Here is a 19335-nt window from a genome sequence, read left to right as displayed (position 1 = left end):
GAGGGGCTCGGGCGGGGCTGGCTGTGCAGGCTAAGGCAGCCTCTGGCCGCAATGCGGAAGCCGGATCGGTTTTTCCAGCAGCAGCAGCAGCAGCAGCAGCAGCACGGCTGGTATTGCTGCATCTTTGCAAGAACAAAACCGCCTGCAGAGAAGGTGCGGCTTTGTATTTTCTCCGTAGATGCTTTGGACCTTATGATAACATCACAGGATAGCCTGTCTCCTCATCAGTTCCCTCCGCTGCTGTGTCCACCCAGCGCACGCTGCAGCCGGGACGACACCTGGACTTGGGTGGCTCTCCCCTGTCGCTGGCGTGTGGTCTTTCTGCTCCAGGCACCACGCGGTCAGCATGGGCTCCCTGCACCCGGGGCTCAGAGCCAACTCTGCCCACCGAGCGTGCAGGGGGGACGGAGCCGCCCAGGGACCAGCACTTTCCTCACCCACCTCTGGGTCCTCAGCTGCTTTGGGACAGAGTTGGCTGGCAGTCCTGCGGCCACTTGCTCCTAACCCCACGGGTGTCTTCCTCTCCCCGGCGGCTCCATCTATGCCCCCCTGCACGCCGGTAGCTCCTTCCTCCTGCGCTCAGGTCCCCGCGGGCTGCAGGCCCCTGGTGGGCTGTGGGTGTCTGCCCGAGGAATCCGCTGTGAGTGCGTAAGGTCTCTTTCTTCCTTCTGGCCAGGGCTCTCGCCAAACAGGCCTTTCCATCAAAGCTGTCAGTGCCGGGGTCTCGGCCATGCTTTCTGCTCCTGTTGGTGAGTTCTGGGCTGTCCCTTCACAGCCAGAGGTGACTGGCTTTTTATTTTAACGGGCACTCGGTTAGAACCCGAACAGACAGCAGGGCCTCAGGAATGAACACACACACACACACACACACACACACACTGCCTGCGGCTCCACTGCCGGACTACACACCCAGTGATTCCCACGGTCCTGGGGGCACCCGGCACTCCTGGCTGCCTCGCCAGTTATGTTCTCGCTTCCCTGACGTTGAGTGCAGGGCTGAGCACCCACGGAAGGCGGAAGCCCCTGCAGACCAGCACTCTCCTCGGACAGCGAGGTGGGGACAGAGAGGTGTGTGTGAGGGCCTGGCTGTGTCTCGGCTTGTTCTGGGAAGGGGTTTTGCTGACACCTCGAGCCGGGGCAGCGAGGCTGTGGGTGCGACGTGAGGGTGCACCTTTCATGTTCCATGTCAGGGGGTAGGTAACGGTGAAAGGGACAAAGGAAAACCCCCAACAGGGTTTTGCTGAGACTGCCCCCAGCATCCCTCCTCGCTGTCCTCATCCCCTGCCCCCTTCAGACCAGGCTCTGCGACCTGGAGCTCAGGGCGCCTGGAGACCCCGAGACCCGAGACTGGCTGGGGAGGAGGTGGGGCGGCAGGTGCATAAGGCTCCCACCTGAGATGATGACTCAGGAGACAGGCACTGACCTCATGAATGTCAGTGTTTCTCCAGTTCGTGCTAACAATGCCTCGGCACCATAAACCCACTGGCTGCCCGCGGCTTCGTTCTTGGGGTGGAGGACGCATGAGCACGTTCGACGAGGAAGCCGTGTGCCTCCCACTCAGTAACCCAGCCACCCGGAGGGCCCCCTCGGCCTGGTCCGGGGGCACCCGTCTGGAGGCAGATCTGGGCCGAGCCAGCCCCGGGACCGCCTCTGAAACCGACTGTGCCATCATGCCGCCTGTCAGCATCGCTGGAGGAGGTGCCCACCGAGCTGCAGCACGGACCCACCCGGCTTCAGACACGGGTGCAGAGAGACAGCCTCCTTGGAGGCCCTGCAACGTGGCAGGTGGGTGAGCGAGGAGGCCTGGAGGCAGTTTACCTCCAGAGACAGGAACGTTCAGAAAGGCAGGAGCAGGCGCCGCTCGCATTGGGGGCAGCCCTCGAGGCGGAGCGGGGAGGGAGGGGTGTGGTGGGGGAGGACACGGATCCAGGAGCCAGAACACCGAGTCCCAACCCTCGTTCTACCACCTGCCAGCTGTGTGTCCTCAGGCAAGTCACTCAGCCTCTCTGAGCCTCTTTTCCTCAATGGTTACTGGGAGCGACAGTACCCACCTTCAGGGTTAAATGAACGACTGTGTAAGCCCTCAGGACAGGGCCTGGGCGTGGTGTTTGTTAAATAAATGGAGAGAGTGGGGGCCCTACAGGAAGAGTCTAAATAAAGATGGCGACACCAAACATGGTGGCTGATACACCCCTTGCAGCAGGGGCAGCGGCCAACGGGAGACCGGCGCCCGGGGCCTGCCCACGGGTTCCGTTCCGGGTGCCAGGCAAGCCCGGGACAACCGGAGCCGCGGAGAAGTCCGCCGAGGCCTCTCAGCAAGGAACACGGACCATGACATCAAACCAAGCAGCCCTGCCCGGCTCTCCACCGCCTCTGGGGCTGCTCGGCCATCGCCCTGCTGGAGTGCCCGGTGGACAGACACAGGCTCCCCTCGCTGCCCATCTGACCTGACTCTCAAAGCCAGCAGGAATGCTGGGGGCTCAGACACAGCGCGGAGGGCAAGGCGGGCACTGGCCATTTCCGCCTGCAGCGTCCCGGGGTCGCTGCCATCCTCGCTCCGGAAAAAGGGTGGGGGGGACCCACAGGATTTGGGGGTCCGGGGTGGGGGGGACCCACAGGATTTGGGGGTCCGGGGCCCAGAAAGCGGCGGCGCCCCGACTCACCACTTTGGGCTTGAAGGGCGGCTGGATCTCCCTGTTCTCCAGCTTCTCCCAGTCGATCCTCCGGAAGAAGGCGTGTTCGCGCACGTCCCGCTCGCCCTCGGGCCCGCAGCCCAGCCGCTTGCCCGGGTGCTTGGTCATCAGCTGGAAGGCAGGAGAGAGGGTCGCATGCGTGACCTGGGACTGCAGTTGATAGGATGTGCCGTACGACTGAAACGTGCCGAGAGAGAAGACTCAAGCGTTCTCTCTCCACAGAAGGAAAAAGCGGGGCTCCGTGAGGTGACGGACGAGTCAGTGTGACGGTGGGATTCCTCTCATGAGGTGCCGCCATCCCTCCGTGTCCACGGGGATTAGCTCGAGGACCCCTCGTGGATACCAAAATCCACGGATGCTCATAGAAAAGGCGCAGTGTCTGCATATAACCTGCACACATTCCCCCATATAGTTTAAATTATCCCCCAGTTACTAACACCTGATACAATGTGAATGCCATCTAAATAGCAGTTACACTGTATTGTAGGGAATAATGACAAGAAAAAAAAGTCTGTGTATGTTCAGAATAGACACAGCCATTGTAGGCCTCCTTCCGTGGTACATGTCAGCAACCATGTCACTTTTTTGAAGAAATATGTTCCATCTGTGGTGGGTTGAATCCACGGATGCAGAACCCGTGGATACAAATGGCCAGTGCATACATCTATCACCTCATCCTGCTGTACACTTTAAATATATTACAATTTTATTTGTTTTCTAGAGGCCCGGTGCATGACATTTGTGCACTGGAGGGGGGCTGGGTCCCTCAGCTCGGCCTACATCGGGCCTAAGCCAGCAGTCGGACATCCCCCGAGGGGTCCTCAGTGCTGCCCCAGAGGTGGGAGAGGCTCCCACCACCACTACTGTGCTTGCCAGCCGTGAGCTTGGCTTCTGGCTGAGAGGCGCTCCCCCTGTGGGAGCGCACTGACCACCAAGGGGCAGCTCCTGCATTGAACGTCTGCCCCCTGGTGGTCAGTGCGTGTTACAGTGACCGGTCGTTCTGCCATTCGGTTGATTTGCATATGAGCCTTTTATTATATAGGACTGTTCCTTAATCAAATTGAATAAGTAAGTAGAAGATTGCATTTACAAGCTCCTCAAAACCCAGGACCCAGAAGGCTCACGGCAGTGCATTTGTAACAGCCCCTCACCAGAGAGCAGCCGACCGAGCGCCCACCAGCAGAGTGCACACACAGAGAGCGGCACGTCCGCCCAACGGAATACCCCGCAGCCAAGCGGAAGACCGGCTTCCACCGCGCCCAGCAGCGTGGAGAGATCTCGCCATCGCAAGGTCAGGGGAAAAGCCAGGCCCAGGGAGCATCCACGGCAAGACCCATGTGTGCAAAGTTCAAAACAGGCACAGTGAAGGCATGCAGTGACGGTGTGTGTGTGTGTGTGTGTGTGTGTGTGTGTGTGACTGCCGGGCGGGACAGGGGCAGCCCTCGAGGTGCTGGGCACGCGTGTTCATTTTGTGACCATTGGCTGGCTGCACACGGATGACGGCGCCCTTTTCCACACGCGTATTACATCTCAAAACAGAGGAGTGGACTCAGCACTAACGCGTTCTAAGGGTCTGCGATCACTTGCTACACTGCACCACAACTTCATGGGGGGCGGGGGGAAGGATGGCAAACTAAAGCCACTGCGTTTCGGGAGGTGTTCCAGGCTCTGCTCTGCCCACCACGCCCCGCAGGTCACCAGGCTCTCGCCCGGGAAGTCGGGCGGCAGCGGCAGGGTCCCTGCACCCACTTGCTGAGACGTGTGGGAAAGAGCTTCCGTCCGCTCTTCCCAGGGGTCTTCAAACTACGGCCCGCGGGCCACATGCGGCCCGCAGAGGAGTCTGATCCGGCCCGCCAGGTTTTTTGGGCAGTGAGCGCAGCCGAGGTGTTACAGTAGGAATTAGTAGTTCATATAGTCCGGCCCTCCAGCTCTCTGAGGGACCGTGATCTGGCCCCCACTTTAGAAAGTTTGAGGACCCCTGGGGGCCCCTTCCCGTCTGCCATCGTAAAAGGAACCCCGTGCACTTACTCCCTTGCAGATGGAGACGGCCTCCTTGGACAGGGACTTGGGGTAGGAAACGTTGTGCTCCATTATGGACTGGAAGAGCTCGTCCTCATCCTCGCCGTCGAACGGAGGCTGTTCCAGGAGAGAGAAAGATGGAGAAATACTCAGGCAGGTCGTGGAGGAAGGCGGCGCCCCAGGGGCCAACATGAGCCCAGCTTTCATTCGCTCGCAGGTGTATGCTTTCCTCGGCTCCTCTAATGATCTCCCTGGGCAACCCAAAGCAATCTTTGAGAAAAGTGTTTCTGAGTAATAAGGCTTTGATTTTTTTCAAATAAATGATAATTAATCCACTAATCTTGCAATTATGTGTTAAAATGGAATTATGACCCAGTTAGGTTGTAGACAGCTGTGTGTTCAGAGAATGGGGTGGTCATGGAGGATGCTAATGCCCTTGGATTCTGAGCATGGGGTGACGGGGATCTCAGAACCTGGGCAATGAGGACTTGCTTGGGTCCGGAATGCACATCAGGGCCCCTCTGACCCAACACAGAGCTGCCCCCCGCGTGGAGGCGGTGACAGGAGCTTAGCTCCGCCCGAAACCTCCCGTCCTTTTCTGCGGGGTTTGCAGCCCCTGTGGAGAGAGGGAGGCTCTGTGGGAGGCCCTGGCTTTGGAGCAGGGCAGACATAAACCAGAATTCCAGCTCCACCTCCTCCTAGTTGGTTGTCCAGAGGTAAGCGACTTGCCTCCTTAAGACACACGCGATTATCACGGCCTGCGGACTGAAAGGTCCCAGGTTCGATTCCGGTCAAGGGCATGTACATTGGTTGCGAGCACATCCCCGGTGGGGGTTGTGCAGGAGGCAGCTGGCCGATGTTTCTCTCTCATCGATGTTTCTAGCTCTCTATCCCTCTCTCTTCCTCTCTGTAAAAAATCAATAAAATATATATTAAAAAAAAAAAAAAGACACACGCGATTATCAGCTCGATGTGCATTCCCACGAGGGACCACATCTGCCTTTTCTTAGCTGGACGTCCAGCCTCACTGGACTTTCGCAGACGTTATAATGAGCTGCCGATGGTGAGATGAGCGGAGACGCATGGAGCCATTACATGCTTCAGGGACAGCGGGTACGCACGGCAGCACCGGTGGTTTCTGCAGACGAGCTCGTGGGGACCTACCCCAGCGTCGAGCCACCGAAACTCAGGGGCCATGTTGTCACCAGCACGCAGGGGGCTTTTGTGCGTAAGGTGACGGCTGTACCCTGTCTCTTCTCCAGGATGCGGCCTTCAATTTGGGTTTTGTGATCAGAAGAGAATTTCTGTACACACTGAATACAATTTCACCCAGGCCAGGGAGCCAGCCCAGCCCTGTCCTGCCACACTGCCGGGTCCTGCTATCTCGGCCCCCGCGGAGCGCAAGTGTTGGCATTAGATGGCGATAAACAAGCATGAAAACACAGGGAAACGTTACCTGCCCAGCCAGCATTTCATATAACAGGACGCCATAGGCCCACCAGTCCACAGACTTCCCGTACGGCTGATAAGCGATTATCTGTGGGAAAACAAACACATCCGTTACATTCAGCATCAAGTCAAAAAGGCCCGCGTTAGGACAGGTAAGTCAGGCACGTGGGCAATCTCACGGCTTGCAAAGGAGGGGGTGATAACTCATCTTTGATTCCTACACCAAGGGAAGAACGCCCCTCCAATTGGGGACGCCAAGAGCTGTTACCCCTCCATTCACCGTCTCAATCCCGATTGGAACTCGTCTCCCGAATCCCCCCAAGATGCCACAGAGCCGTCTGAGGTCGATTTAACTATCCTCATTAGGGGAACGTGTCTGGGCACTGAGGTGGGTTTAATTTTTGGAAAAAGCAGAGGTCATTCAAAGCTTGAGTCTCATCAATAAGATAACCAAACAAAGTAACAGAATTTCATTAAGAGTAATAAAGAAGAAGATGATGATAATCATCAGCAGCATAAAAAAGAAAAAGGGAAGGAAGAATGACGAAAGTAAAATTTCTAGTTTTGTGTCGCTCACAGAGGTACAATGAGAGCTGCTGAATGACACGAGTTCCAAAATGCTTTAAAAGAGACATAAAGTGTAATACGCGCACCTTGTCCGATCTTGATTCTAACCAGCCAACTGTAAAAAAGGAAGTGGGAACAGTGAAATGTGGTCCTGCTAGCAGGTGACGCTAAGGGGTGATAGCTGACCTGATAGGCAGGATGGATGGTGTGGTGATTGGTGTCCTAACACTGGCTTCGCTGCCACGCAGGCAGGCTGCGCACCTAACACACAACCCCCAGGCCCAGCATCACACCGGGGATTCCCGGTGAAGACACACTAACAGGCCCTCGGCAGGACCGTCCTGCCACTTAGCATGCGGATTTGACTTAGAAATGTCCCAGGGTGTTTTTAAACATATTTTTATTTATTTCAGAGAGGAAGGGAGAGGGGGGAGAGAGAGAAACATCAATGATGAAAGAGAATCATTGGTTGGCTGCTCCCTGCACGCCCCCTACTAGGGACCAAGCAAGCAACCTGGGCACGTGCCCCTGACGCTCTATCCACTGAGTCAAACCAGCTAGGGCCCAAGGTATTTTTAAAAAATATATTTTTATTGATTTCAGAGAGGAAGGGAGAGCAAGAAAGAGACAGAAACATCAATGATCACAGAGAATCATTGATCGGCTGCCTCCTGCGTGACCCCATACTGGGGATGGAGCCCGCAATCCTGGCATGTGCCCTGACCAGGAATTGAACCGTGACCTCCTGGTTCACAGGTCGATGCTCAACCACCGAGCTACGCCTGCCGGCCCACGTACTTTTTTATTGGCACACTATGTCTAATTAAGTGTCCGGGGACATAGACACACTCCCTGCCTGTCTGCCCATCCCCGTTGCTTTAAGGCAGCGCTGCCATGTCTCCTGGTGGGATGCGAGGCATGCCTGTGGCTCACTTCAGCGCAGGCGATGACAAGAGGGCCCGGGTTTGGATTCGGTGGCTCTGTGGCCCATTTCCCCGACAAGAACACGACCCACAAAGGGGCCCACAAGGAGGCCGTCATTGCTTTTAATAGGGCATTTGTTCTTTTCTGAAAACTTGGAAAACACACATACAGAAGCACTAAAAAACCCGACCACAGTGAGTCTCTAATGCATTACCCAGTGACCTGAAATGATGTCCCTCCAGGGCCCAGACAGGAGACCCCTGGCCAAGTAGAAGCACAGAAACTGTCTTTGGGAGAATAAAAGTAGGCCCGCCGAGCACCTGCCATCTGCCTGATGCTCAAACACATTTTATATAACCCGATGGGACAGAAATGATCGTTGCTCCCATTTTAGAGGCGAGAAAACCGAGGGGTAAGCGTTTGGGAGACTTGCCAGAAGCCGATCAGCTAACAGGTGGTGCTCGGAATAGCGAAAGATTTGTCTTAAAAATACGATTTGAGGCTTTAGAAGATGTGTAATCACTCCTACTGGGACCAATAAAATATTCATCAAAGGGCTTTGAGGATGAAGGAGTTTTGAAATCATTATTTCACTTTAGCATCTATATTTGAAAAGTACATGAATGAAATCTGTTCTTATAACTATTGTATATTAAAAGCAGTCCCTGTGGCCGAAACCGGTTTAGCTCAATGGATAGAGCGTCGGCTTGGTAACTGAAAGGTCCCGGGTTCGATTCCGGTCAAGGGCATGTACCTTGGTTGCGGGCACATCCCTGGTAGGGGGTGTGCAAGAGGCAGCTGATCGATGACTCTCTCTCATCGATGTTTCTGACTCTCTATCTCTCTCCCTTACTCTCTGTACAAAATCAATAAAATATATTTAAAAAAATAAAAAATAAAAGCAGTCCCTGTGAACTATTTTTAACAATCAGTGTTTTAGATTTTTTTTTTAAACCTTCACCTGAGGATATGTTTATTGGTTTTAGAGGGAAGAGAAGGAGGAAAGAAGGGAAGTAGAGAGAGTGGGAGGGAAAGAGGGAGGGAGGGAGGGAGGGAGGGAGGGAGGGAGGGAGGGAGGGAGGGAGGGAGAGAGAGAGAGAGAGAGAGAGAGAGAGAGAGAGAGAGAGACATCAATGTGAGAGAGAAACATCAATTAGTTGCCTCCCACAACCTAGGCAAGTGCCTCAGAACCACTTTGCTCAGAACCACACAGAATAAACACCGCGGTCAACGCCGGTGTGACCTTTCAGCTCCAATCACTCTGATTTCCCGAAAAAAGCCGTGGCTGGAACCTCCTTCTGACCCAGTTTTCCCCCGAAAAACCTTCTGACAAGCCAGAGCCCCCTTCCCTGCCCAGCTTCTTCGGCTGTTTGGGCCATTTTACCGCGCAGCTGGCTTATGTGTGCTCACGGGGGAGCAAAGATCCAGAAAGCGAGGCGTGCACCGCGGAGGTGGCACAGGCGTGCGTGTTTCTGTCTCCTGTTTTGCTGTTCAGCGCGTTCTGCCCTCACAGGCCCACTCAGTGACTGGAGGACGGCTCCGCAGACCAGGAGGGAGCAGCGGCTGCAGTTTGAAGGCGCTGGTCTAGGCAACAAGGAGAATTGGGTGGGGGTGGGGGGGTGTCCCCTACCTCCGGGGCGATGTAATCTGGGGTCCCACAGAAGGTTCTGGTCGTGACGCCGTCCATCATGTGCTCCTTGCACATCCCGAAGTCGGCGATCTTGATGTGCCCCTCCGAGTCCAGCATGACGTTGTCTAACTTCAGGTCCCTGCGGGGAAGCGACACAGCGTCAGCGCCTGCCCTCAGCAGCTGGTGAGGCACACCTCTGACGAGCTGCCGCCTCAGCGGGCGTGAACTACAAGTACCCGGGGAGCCGGGGCCAGGAAATGCTGTTTTTTCACCTCCGGAGCCTAACACAGTGCCCGGGACCCAGGAGGTTCTCAGTGGGTGGGTGTCGGGTGAATGACTGAATGGCCGAACTAGCGAGTCCCCAACCATGGCTGACCAAGGGGATCACCAGAGATTCCGAGTTAGCAGACGTGGGACCGGCCAGTCGTCCGATTTAGGTGCATCCCACACAGAGGGGCCTGACCCCAAACCAGGTGTGCAGACCACAGGTACAGAGCCACCCCACGGGTCCCACACGGGTCCCCTCTTCTGCTTAGGGCAGTGGTTCTCAACCTTCCTAATGCCGCGGCCCTTGAACACAGTTCCTCATGTTGTGGTGACCCCCAACCATAACACAGTTTTTGTTGCTACTTCATAACTGTCATTGTGCTATTGTTATGAATCGTAATGTAAATGTCTGTGTTTTCTGGTGGTCTTAGGCTCTACAGTAGCGGCTCTCAATCTGTGGGTCACCTGATACCATCGGAAAATACAGATATTTTTACATTACGATTCATAGCAGTAGCAAAATGACAGTTATGAAGTAGCAACGAAAATAATGTTATGGTTGGGGGTCACCACATCATGAGGAACTGTGTTAAAGGGCTGCGGCGTTAGGAAGGTTGAGAACCGCTGGCCTAGGGCCACAGGTCCTTCCTCTCTCTCTCCACTCAGTGCTGGGAGACATTCTTCTCCAGTTGGCACCAGGCCTTCCTGACAGCTGAGGACCAGAAGGATTTAATTCAGGACCGTTTCCCTGGCCCCTCTCCCCCTCTTCCCCATGTCCTCATCCAGCTGAGCATCTTACAGAAACCCTGTTTCTACTGCTCCCTGACCGCCCTCCCGCATCCAAGGCAGAGGCGGGAGTGGTTGGTGGAGAGAAAAGCATGTTTTTTTTTTGTTTGTTTGTTTTGTTTTTGTGGGAAGCAGAAAGGAGACGAATATGTGAGGTCCTGAGATCAGACGGTGGTTCTGATTGCCCGGAGGGTCCCAGCAGGTGTCTGTTGCCTCAGGGGTCATGGTCCCCTCCCAGAATTACTCGCCCACGGAGACCCAGGGTCCAGCCAAATGCTCGACTGCACGCAGGGTGGGAGTTCTGCCACGCACCTGTAAATGATGCCTCTTTTATGAAGGAAGAAGAGCCCGATGGAAATCTCTGCTGCATAGAATCTGCAAGAGAGAGAGCTGGTCAGGCTCCTCTCGACTCCCAGAGGCTCCGTCCCCATCCCGCCCCGTTCCGGCGCCGGGAAAGTGAGGATGCACAACCCGGCTGTCAGAGGTTAGCATTCCCGCCCCCCCCCCCCCCCCCCCGCACCCCCTGCTCGCTCTTCCCGCCCACACCCTTTCCTCTGCCACGCATCGATCAACTTCCCCTACAAATGATACAGCTACTAAAACAACAAGAGGGGCTTAGCTCCCGCCCAGAAACCAGCACATCTCGTCTGGGGCAAGTGGACAGGTAACTTACAGGAGAATTTCCTAATACAATCGTTGTCCAAAAACATTTTTAAAAAATGTACTTGAATTTCTGAGAGGGAGGGAGAGATAGAAACATCAATGATGAGAGAGAATCATGGATCGGCTGCTTCCTGCACAGCCTACTCTGAAGATCGAGTTAGCAACCCGGGCATGTGCCCTGCCCGGGAATTGAACCCCTGACCTCCTGGTTCATGGGTCGACACTTAACCACTGCGCCACACCGGCTGGGGCCCTAATACAATCTTGTAAAGAGTGGCTGTTAGCCCAGATGGTATGACTTAGTGGTTGAGAGGCAATCCATGAACCAGGAAGGCCAGGGTTTCGATGCCATTCAGGGCACATGCCTGGGTTGTGGGCTTGATCCCCAGAAGGGGGCGTGTAGGAGGCAGCTGATCCATGATTCTCCCTCATCATTGATGGTTCTCTCTTTCCCTCTCCCTTCCTTTCTCTGAAATATATATATATATATATATATATATATATATATATATATATATATTTATTTATTTATTTATTTATTTATTTTTAATTTTTATTTTTTTTATTTTTTAAAGAGTGGCTCTATGCCATTCCTCCTCTTGGACAGAATGCACTAGAGTTAAACACACCGTCATTCCTGGAAGACAAAGCGTGGTGTGGGATGAGCTCCTGAGCGGATGGATTCCTCACCCACCTCTGCCCTGAGCGCAGGGATAAATGGGACACACGCCGTGACTCATGCCCGAGTTTACCCTCCTCAGTGATTCATGATAGAAAGCAGTGACTGCCGTCACGTCAAGACCGCTCGCAGGTTCGTGTCTGACACTCAGGATAAATGCTGGGAGACGTTTGCTAAATTGGTGTCGTATTTGGGAATCTGGAGTCTGAGGAGCCTCAGCACACTGCCTGTGCGTTTGTACCAGGAGGCCCAGGTGAGCACAGATGTCTGCGTGAGCCTGAACCCCGACCACAAGGACCAAACCCTTCCCTGGGGTGTGCGTGTGTGTGTGTGTGTGTGTGTGTGTGTGTGTGTGTGTGTTGGGGAGGCGAGCACCTCTGAGGGCAGGTGGGAGCAGGGAGAGATCGGAGAGAAATAGGAGACGGATTATAGGCGGCTTGGACAATATTTTTCATGCTTTCTATCTTTTTAAAGATAAAACCTTCTTGGCAACACAAATACAACGAAAGGGGGCTGGCCCTTTATGTCACTTTATAACACAGGGTGGCCATTCTGCTCCATGCTCTTTAGCCCGGCTTCCCTCGACAAATCCGGGCACGCTAAGGCTTTTTGACGGGCAACACGAGCCAGGGGATGAGGGCAGGCGTTTCTGAAAACTGAAGGGAAGGAAACCCGCCTGCACGTTTTCCACGCTCGCTAGCGGACTTCCCCCGTGGCCTGGCCACCTGGCCCAGGGCAGACCCCGCACACAGGCCGGCGTTTCCGACTCAGTTCTGCCCTGAACGTCGGCCAGAGTCCCACAAACACCTGTCCCTTGGGACACACGGCACCTCGCAGCAGAGGGGAAGGAGGCCCCGTGTGTCCAGCTTTGCTCCCCTGTGTTGCCCGGACCTCCTGGCCCCGAGAAGGGGGGTGATTTCTCAGGCACCCACGCCCGCCCTCTGGACGGAAGGCTCTCGGTCTCTCCCCGGAGCCAGGTCTGCCTCCCGTGTGACTGAGGCGCATCCCGGCATCCAAGGCACATCCCAGTGAAACCTTCCAAACGGAGCTCCCGATTCTCCCCCAAACCCCTCCTCCTGGCTGGCTGCCCTGCCCCCCCTAAAATGGGCGTCACACAAAGAGGCTTCTCTCTGCTCACCCCACAGTTGCCATGTCTGGCTCTCTTCCTCCAGAAGACAGGAGTCCCCCCGCGTTGTTCTCCCTGCTCTCCACAGATTTCACCAGCCACACCGCACCCCCATCTCCCCTCTCCTCTTGGCCAGACCTACCTTCCCGTTCCCCGGCCAGGCACCCACTGGGCGTGTCACCCGGAGTGCCCACCCCACTGCCCCTCCACATCCTGAGCCTCTGGGACAGGCAGCCCCCAGGATGCGCTTCCCTCACTCTCCACTTTTTGGGGGGCTGCATGGTGTCCTGTGCCACCTTTAATGTTATAGCAACTCTTACAATTGTCGAGTGAGTCCTCCCACTCCAGGCCAGAGGGTGAGCTCTGGGGGCAGGGGCTGCTCGGGCCTTCACCGTCCCGCTGCCTGGGGCGTGGTGGGTGTGCATAACCACGAGCCCAGCAACCAAGGGGCTGTGCCAACCAACCAGGGTGGACACGCCAGCACCCCAGTTTGCAAGAAGTATGTAAACCTCTCCTTAGGACACACAGAAATGGACCCCACCAATAAACCTGCCCGCCCCCCCGAACTGACAGCCCCCCAAACTGGGCAGAGCCCACCTGCATCTCTCACCCAGCCAGGAGTTCCCAGCGGGGGCCGCTGTGTGTCTAACTCTAAATGAAGGCACTTAAACAAGATACTCACACTGCCTGTGGCTCCTTAAACTTCCCTACTTGCTGAATGTGGTACATGAGGTCCCCGCCGTTGACGTATTCCATGACGAAGTACAGCCGGTCCTGAGGGCCAAGGGCGACAGGTGAGCTGAGCGGGGGAGGGCGCCCCTCACGCTTCCCTGACCGGGCGGGGCTGTCTCTCAGGGAGGTGTCTGCTCAGGGCGGCCCTGCGACCCGTCTTTTCCCGAGGGAAGAATAAGTTGCGGACCTACTGCATGAGGGCCCTGGGGAGGCGGTCGGTCCCTAACCCAGAGGTCACGCCCCCTCTGGTCATGCATGCTCCCCCATGACAGTCATGGCCTCAAATGGTCTACCCTTTGCTCCTACACTCGGAATACCGTCCTAAGTGAGGGGACGACTGAGGAATCCACGGGGGCCAATTACTTAGTTTCAACCAGTGTTTCCGCTTTGCACTGTCGAAGAGGCGTGCGGGAGCAATGCGGTAATAGGTCCAGCCGGGGGCTTCCGAGAACAAACCCCGTGAGACAGGGGTATGCATTATCGATGCTCAACCACACTCGCTGTGGGGGAGGGGCCCGCCGGCGGGGAGGCGAATCCAGAGCTCCTGTGCGTCCGTGATGTGCCCATCCGGGTGGCTCTGCTGGCCTCTGTGACTGGTGTGCTAAGCGCGGGCCCCGGGAAGGGCTCACATCACAGAACCAAATAAACATGCGTGCGTCTGAGGGCAGTGGGCTGGGACAGAGAGGGGACGGGGTGGGGGTAGCAGGGACAGCACACCCGGGTGGCAGCCGACCTCTGCTCTCTCTTCCAGAAAACATGGCCGTCTCAGAGGTTATGAAACCTTCAAGTGCTGCCCAGGGAAGGAGAAATGAGGCAGCTGCTGCCGCGAGGCGGGAAATGGCGCCGGGAGCTTCCTTCCCCAGCCTTGCCGTTACCAACTCTAATTTCATCTTTATTTCTCTGCTTTGCAGCGTTCTGGAGCTTAATCGGCGTAACCAGGGTGACGGGATCGGGCTGGGATTCAAGATGTGGCTCTCCCTTCCTCGCACATTGTCTCTCTCTCTCTCCTCAGTGCTACTCAGAGGCTGCTGGGGGCGGGGAGCTGCCCGGCCCGGGCCCCAGCGCGGGGCTGGCACACGATGGCTGCGCCCGGCTCTGCACCCCGCGTCTGATATTGTGCGGCTGCACTGCCATTATGAGAATCTAAAACCCAAGAGCTTTAAGGGGGCGCCCCCCCAAGAGTCTAAAATCCTAGAGCTTTAAGCCCCCCCGCCCCCAACAGAGTTTTAAAGGTGGACAGAAAACAGAAAGTCCATTTCTGGCCGAGGGAGGAAGGGAACAGTAACCACCATGCTGCAGTGTGACAGCCACTGATTACTGAGCCCCGTCTTATAAGCAGAGCGGCTGGGCGGTGGGGATAATGCCAATGGGTGCCACTGCTGAGTTCCTATTTTTTTCTTTAAAAAAAAATATATTTTATTGATTTTTTATAGAGGGATAGAGTGTCAGAAACATCGATGAGAGAGAATCATTAATCAGCTGCCTCCTGCACCACCTCTTCTGGGGATGTGCCTGCAACCAAGGTACATGCCCTTGACCGGAATTGAACCCGGGACCCTTCAGTCCGCAGGCCGACGCTCTATCCACTGAGCCAAAGCGGTTTCAGCCGAGTTCCTACTTCTTGCAGGCCATGTGCGAGCACCGCGCCAGGGCCCGGGCCCCGCCCCTGGGTGATTAGTGCTCCAGAATGGTCTCTGTCCTCCGCCTACTTCCACCACAGGCCAGGGCTCAGCAAACGTTCTCCTTCAAGGGCCAGACAGTCCATATTGTAGGTTGTGTGCGTGTCTTGCCTCGACCCAACTCTGCCTTTGTAGCAGGAAGGCGGCCACGGACGACAGTGACCGCCTGGGCCTGGTGGTGCGCCGAGAAAGCGTCTCGTGGCGCTGACACCTGGACTCCACCTACCTCTCCCCGGCCCGAAATGGAACCCTTATTGCTCCTTAAGCCTTCCTTAGAGCTCATGGGCTGACCAGCGCAGGCCTGATTGCCCACCCCTGCTGTACACACCCAAAAGGAACACGCTGTTTCACAAAACCGAGCCTCCTCCAGGCCCCAGGTAGCGCCTGGCAGCTGGCTAGCTGGCCTGTTACCGAGCCAGCACCCTGCGCTATCTGATTGTGGTTCCGTCTCTAAGTCCCAGCCACTGCCCAGCAGGAAAAAAACCCAAAACTTGGATGCAAACGTTTGCTGAACTCAATGGAATGGATGCCAAGTCTCTAAGTAGGGCACACCACCAGGAGGGGACGCTCCGAATTGGCAGGGGCGCCGGGCGGAGAGGCAGTCCCCGGTCCCCTCTGCCGAGCGGGGAGGGCTCAGGGCCGAGTGGGCTCCAACCTTCTCTGCAAAGGCCCCCTCTGCCGGGTGGGGGAGGTTCAGGGCTGAGCGGCCTCCAACCTTCTCTGTAAAAGCGGCAGAAGCGGGAGCAGGGCAGTGCCGGGGCCTGGGCAGCCTGAGGGCGCGGTGTGCTGGGCCCTTACCACGGTCTGGAAGCAGGAGTGCAGCTGTGTCAGGAAAGGGGGCTTGTCCAGCAGGGCCAGCACGCGCTTCTCCACCATGGTGCACTCCACGTCGTCGTCCTGGATCACCACGTCCTTCTTCAGGATCTTGATGGCGTAGAGCTCTTCCGTGCCCTTCCTGTCAGCCAGCATCACCTGGGAGCAGAGGAGGGGCCACCTGAGACCGGCTGGGCCTTCCTGGGGGGGGGGGGGGGGGGCGGGGGCAGCCGGGTCAGTGAGGCAGGGCGTGCCGCTGTGGGCACGTGGGACGTGAAAGTGTTCCTAAAGTTCCACTTGATGTGCAAACTAGGAAACATCGCAGGTCGCTGCCAATAAATCCCTCCCGCACTGCACGCTGTTGTGTTTTTTTTTTAAGAAGGCGAGACTTGCACACTGTGCAGGCTGTCGCCACACGATGGCGCTGTTGCGGCTGCTCATAGGAACAGGTGGCAGCATCATCAGCGCTGGGGTGGGACTGTGCCATGTCCCAGGAGCATCCTGAGGGCAAAACAGTGCCTGACTTCCAGAAGCTTCTCATGAGCCTGGAGCCAAGACAGAGAAGCAGGCAGGACGGCAATGAGGTCCTACACTTAGGGTGAGATCTGGGGCCAGAAAAGCCAAATGCAGACACCTGGGCGGAAGACGCCCAGCTCAGTATCTCGCCGTAATTCCACTCACTCTCTACAAGTCAACGTGTCATTTCCAGGCGTGAAAGCTATTCACTCAGCCAACATCATTCAGATGCGGTTGTTGGTAACGAGATGAGGTGGGAAGCACCTGAGACGCAGACACAGACTGCGGGGGAACCTGCAAGGCTGCTCCGGAAACGCCAGGAGTACCAGCTGACCCGGCACGCGGAGCGAAGGCCCGGCTGAGGGCACGGGCGGGGCCCCCTTCTTACCTTCCCAAAACTGCCCTTTCCCAGCACCATGAGGAAGTTGAAGTCGGTGAGCTTCACGCGGTCCAGGTTGTTGGAAAGTCTCCTGTCCGGCGAGGGGCCATACGCTCTGTTCCCAGCGGGGCCGAGCTTGGCTTTCTGAACAACAGGCAGACAGGGACACACAGTCAGACATTCCTTCCCCCGGAAAAGACAGCCAGAAAACACTGTAGCCAAGCTTGATGCCCCTGGGAGGGAGTGGGGGAGGAGGAAGGGGAGGAGGCTGAGGAGACATGCCTATTCGCACTCAGTGGCTGGACTCACCCGAAGGGCAGCCCTTGCCAAGTGCCCAGAAACTGCCCTGACCTATGAGGAGACCCTCTCGTTAACCAGGAACCAAGTCGGGGGCTCTGGGTCTCATCCCGGGACAGAAGAGGGAAGTGGGGGGAATCTGCACAGCTCTAATGAGAGAGGAGAAATACGCCATGTGCTGATGTTTTCCTCATTGGTAGGTTTTCCAACAGAAGGAAACCGTAGCCCTGCCAAAGGGGGATCATGTCCCCCAGAGAGGAACCTCCGTGGCAAGCTGTGGGGACGATGCAGTGCTCCTTTAAAAGGCACAGTAACACCCGGCGGGTGTGCTCCGTGGCTGAGCATCCACCCATAAACCAAGAGGTCACTGTTCAATTCCTGGCTACATGGTTACATGCTCGGGTTGCAGGCTCGATCCCTGGTAGGGGGCGTGCAGGAGGCAGCCAATCGATGACTCTCTCATCATTGATGTTTCTCTCTCTCCCTCTTCCTTCCTCTATGAAATCAATGAACATATATTTTATAATAAAAAAAAAAAAACTGGTCTAAACAGGGATCAAATCTCGTGGCCTGAAAGCATGCTCAGAGGGACTGAGCAGCCCAGTTAAGCAGAGATATTAAAACACGGGAGAGGGGGAAGTAGAAGAAAAAGAAAACATGGAGGAAAAATGGGCCCTACTTTTCTGCTTTGAGGCCCAAAGCATTGAGGACAGCTGGACTCGAGCCCTGCTGGCAGGGTATGTGGGAGGTGGGACTTAGAGGCCACAGGGAACACGGATGCTCTGTAACCAGAGTCTGAGCTGCCGTGATGCACAGACCGGCCTCCCCTCTGACAGAGGATGCAAGGCCATTTAAGATGGACCTGCCAGGAAAGCCAGGACTCCGAGCCGCCCTCAGCTTCAAGATCAGCCCGTCCTCCCAGCAGCTGGCCTAGGGCCAATCCCAAGTTGAGAGACTTTCTGAGTTGCGTCTAACTTATTTATTTTTTAATATATTTTTATTGATTTTGGAGAGGAAGAAAGAGGTATGGAGAGATAGAAACATCAATGATGAGAGAATCATCGATTGGCTGCCTCCTGCACACACACACACACACACACACACCCCACTGGGGATTGAACCCACAACCTGGGCATGTGTCCTTGACCGGAATCGAACCTGGGACCCTTCAGTCCGCAGGCCGATGCTCTATCCACTGAACCAAACCGGTTAGGGCCAGAACTTGGCTCTTTTCATTCAGTGCTCCTTCTCCTGGGTAGAAAGTAGGTAAATAGGAAAGGACAGATGATAAATTTGCGGGGGGGGAGGAAAGGGGGTGTTTGCAAACCAAGTACTGTCTCCGTTGTCCCGAGCGAATGGATAAGTGAAGGAGCGTGTCTATGCTCCAGTGAGACCTTAAACCACACACACAGGCCACAGCTAGGACTTGCCCGGATGACTCCTAACTGGCCTGCCCCAGCCCTAGATCATGCCGGTTCTCCAATGTATGCATCCTCATTTGCAATTAGATTTAAGTAAAACATCTGTATTCCATTGCTAACTTATCAGAACAGCCCCAATTAAGAACCCAAAATGCACTTGAATTAAATTACAACCCCGTCTGCTCGATGAGGTGCGGCTGGCTGATAGGTCCTGGAAAAAGCTTGCCTGCTTAACCAGCGGAGCAGAAACGGAAGGGAAACCATATGAAGTCGTCCTCTTAATGAGAAAGAGTTCTATGGACCCATCCACTATTACCACCGTGGAGACAAATGCACAGGAGGCCGGTGGGCCTATGTTGTCATGGCAACCGAGCCACCCTCGGAGAAGGAAGGGGGCGGGGGGGGGGGGCGTGACAGGTTGGTGCTCTGCCCGATGGATGTGGAAATCGGAGTGCTTGGATCGAGGGTGATGCACCTCAGCCACCCAGCAGTGTTATTTCCTCCGGCCCTGTGTTCCCGTTGCCCACAGAGCTGTCGGATGAACGATGACATGCCCTGGGCTGGGCTGGCGGATTGTCATTAACAGGCGGACGCAGTACGGCCTGTGTCACCTGCTACACGGGTCCTGGGAAGCTGCTGCCCTTAGTTATGTCCAGCGTCTAAGAGTAAGACGTCCCGATTTTTAACGATTTGTC

At 55.8% G+C, this 19335-nt stretch overlaps 1 protein-coding gene across 1 annotated transcript in view; it reads right to left on the bottom strand.

Annotated features, from left to right (window-relative positions):
* Nucleotides 1–19335, bottom strand: part of PRKCA (protein kinase C alpha) — a 246059-nt gene that overhangs the window by 7204 nt on the left and 219520 nt on the right. The window contains exons 9-16 of the mRNA XM_084864158.1: nucleotides 16932–17066; nucleotides 16013–16186; nucleotides 13486–13577; nucleotides 10648–10710; nucleotides 9283–9421; nucleotides 6169–6249; nucleotides 4722–4829; nucleotides 2664–2804 (exon numbers count right to left, since the gene is read on the bottom strand). Of these exons, the coding sequence (XP_084720284.1) occupies nucleotides 2664–2804; nucleotides 4722–4829; nucleotides 6169–6249; nucleotides 9283–9421; nucleotides 10648–10710; nucleotides 13486–13577; nucleotides 16013–16186; nucleotides 16932–17066 (933 nt within the window). The remainder of the gene's footprint in view (nucleotides 1–2663; nucleotides 2805–4721; nucleotides 4830–6168; nucleotides 6250–9282; nucleotides 9422–10647; nucleotides 10711–13485; nucleotides 13578–16012; nucleotides 16187–16931; nucleotides 17067–19335) is intronic.

This window comes from Pipistrellus hanaki (assembly GCF_964339955.1).
Source record: "Pipistrellus hanaki genome assembly, chromosome: 16".
Taxonomy (NCBI): Eukaryota; Metazoa; Chordata; class Mammalia; order Chiroptera; family Vespertilionidae; genus Pipistrellus; species Pipistrellus hanaki.
Note: the sequence above shows the minus strand (reverse complement) of the source record. Positions and strands in the feature narration are given on the sequence as shown.